We start from the raw sequence: 1,994 nt of genomic DNA, 5'->3' as shown, positions 1-1,994 counted from the left end.
GCTGGAGCCAGCCCGGCCCCGCGCATAAGGGGTGTGGTCTTCGCAAGAGGGTGGGGCTTCTCTCCTAGGAGGCGTGGCCAGGAGGCCCCTCTCTGGTTCTGTCTGGAGTAAGGCAGAGGCGGGGACCATGGACAGCGCTCCGGGACTGCGCAGTTGGCCCTGGGCCTTTGTTTTCCTGACAGGAAACAAGCCAACCCCAGTCCGCTTGCTGACGCCAACTTTCCGCCATTCCTGACGTTCGGGTCACAGACTGAGACCAAATAGCTTTAACGAACACAGCTCCCCATCAGGAACGATCTCCTTCCCTGCACACTTAACTGCCTGGCCCTGCCCCCTCCAAATCCTGAAGGCGAACCAGATGTTCCCCCCCCTCCCCCCCGCGGGAAGAGCCCTATGGGTTTAAGAGCAGGTGAAAAGCTGTGACTTGGGTCCCGACTGAAGCGACTAGCCAGGTGCGGTTCATGGTGGAGGGGCGGGGGTCACCTGTGCTCATGCCCCCACAGTCCCCGAGCTGGCGGCCCGCGGGATCATCCAGCAGGTGTTCCCGGTCCACGAGCAGCGCATCCTGAATCGCCTTATGAAGTCGTGGGTGCAGGCCGTGTGTGAGAACCAGCCTCTAGGTGTGGCCTGGACCAGGGGGGTTGGCCGGGGTTCCAGCCGGCAGGCAGGGGATGACTGGGACCACTCTGTCCTCCGGTAGACGACATCTGCGACTACTTTGGCGTGAAGATCGCCATGTACTTTGCCTGGCTGGGCTTCTATACGTCGGCGATGGTGTATCCGGCCGTCTTCGGCTCTGTTTTGTACACGTTTACGGAGGCCGACCAGGTAGCGGGCAGGGGCCGGGAACCCAGAGGCACCCTCCCTGGGCTGGCCCAGCCGATGGCTTAACTGTCCCCCGCCCCCCAAGACGAGTCGGGATGTGTCCTGCGTGGTCTTTGCACTCTTCAACGTGATCTGGTCGACGCTGTTCTTGGAGGAGTGGAAGCGGAGGGGTGCTGAGCTGGCCTACAAGTGGGGGACGCTGGACTCACCTGGGGAAGCTGTGGAGGAGCCGCGTCCTCAGTTCAGGGTTAAGTGGGGCTGAGTTCAGAGTGGTGGAGAGCAAGCAGGGCAAAGGGGGGCACCGCTGCCTCCAAACAAGTTGGGCTCCCCGGGGCCGGGTGGGCATCCGACCGGAGGGACTGGAAGGCGCACAAGGCCAGACACGCTGGGGGCCGAGGCACGGCATGGGAACGCGCTGGGGGCCAAGGAGGGTGGCCCCTCTGGCCTCACGCTGGGCCCCACCCGCTGGCAGGGGGTGCGACGCATCAGCCCGGTGACACGGGCCGAGGAGTTCTACTACCCGCCTTGGAAGCGGCTGCTCTTCCAGCTGCTTGTGAGCCTCCCGCTGTGCCTGGCCAGCCTCCTGGGCGTCTTCGTGCTCATGCTCGGCTGCTTCCAGCTGCAGGTACCCTGCCCCCACCCAGCCTCACTGGGCAGCCCCCAAGCCTGCCAGCAGGTGAGTGTGCCTCAGGCGAACCTGAGCCTTCTGACCCCCAGGAGCTGGTGCTGAGTGTGGAAGGGCTGCCCCGCCTGGTCCGCTTCCTGCCCAAAGTCGTGCTGGCTCTGCTGGTCAGCGTGAGCGCCGAGGGCTACAAGAAGCTCGCCATCTGGCTCAACGACATGGGTACGCCCTGCAGGTCCCACTGACCCTCGGGTCCCCGCTGCCCTAGGGGGCGGGGTTGCCTCTCACCATCCTCCTCGGTCTCTAGAGAACTACCGGCTGGAGAGCGCCTACGAGAAGCACCTCATCATCAAGGTGGTCCTGGTGAGTGGCCGCCCGTGGGCAGGGCCTGCGGGTCTGGGCGGTGCAGGCAGGAGCGGGGGAGCCAGGGGTCTGGCAGGGCACAGGTGGAAGGTGTCGGGGTCTGGTCAAGGCAGGCAGGTCGGGTGGCTGTGGGTCTGGTGGGGTGCAGGCAGGGGCGGGAGGGGATGTGGGTCTGGTGGGGTGC

General features: G+C 65.3%; 1 protein-coding gene across 1 annotated transcript; it reads left to right on the top strand.

The window, feature by feature from the left end:
- Window positions 1-503: 503 nt before the first annotated feature.
- ANO8 (anoctamin 8) lies at window positions 504-1,810 on the top strand (the record flags this gene model as incomplete). Its single annotated transcript, XM_008049997.1, has 6 exons — window positions 504-620; window positions 701-828; window positions 911-1,072; window positions 1,298-1,450; window positions 1,543-1,669; window positions 1,755-1,810. Coding segments are annotated over 6 exons (743 nt in total), but the record flags the coding sequence as incomplete, so codon positions are not given.
- Between the last annotated feature and the right edge of the window lie 184 nt (window positions 1,811-1,994).

This window comes from Carlito syrichta, unplaced genomic scaffold (assembly GCF_000164805.1).
Source record: "Carlito syrichta isolate Samal-C Ts95f unplaced genomic scaffold, Tarsius_syrichta-2.0.1 Scaffold142879, whole genome shotgun sequence".
NCBI classification, from domain to species: Eukaryota; Metazoa; Chordata; class Mammalia; order Primates; family Tarsiidae; genus Carlito; species Carlito syrichta.
The sequence above is the reverse complement of the archived record's forward strand: the minus strand, read 5'-3'. Positions and strand labels throughout refer to the sequence as shown.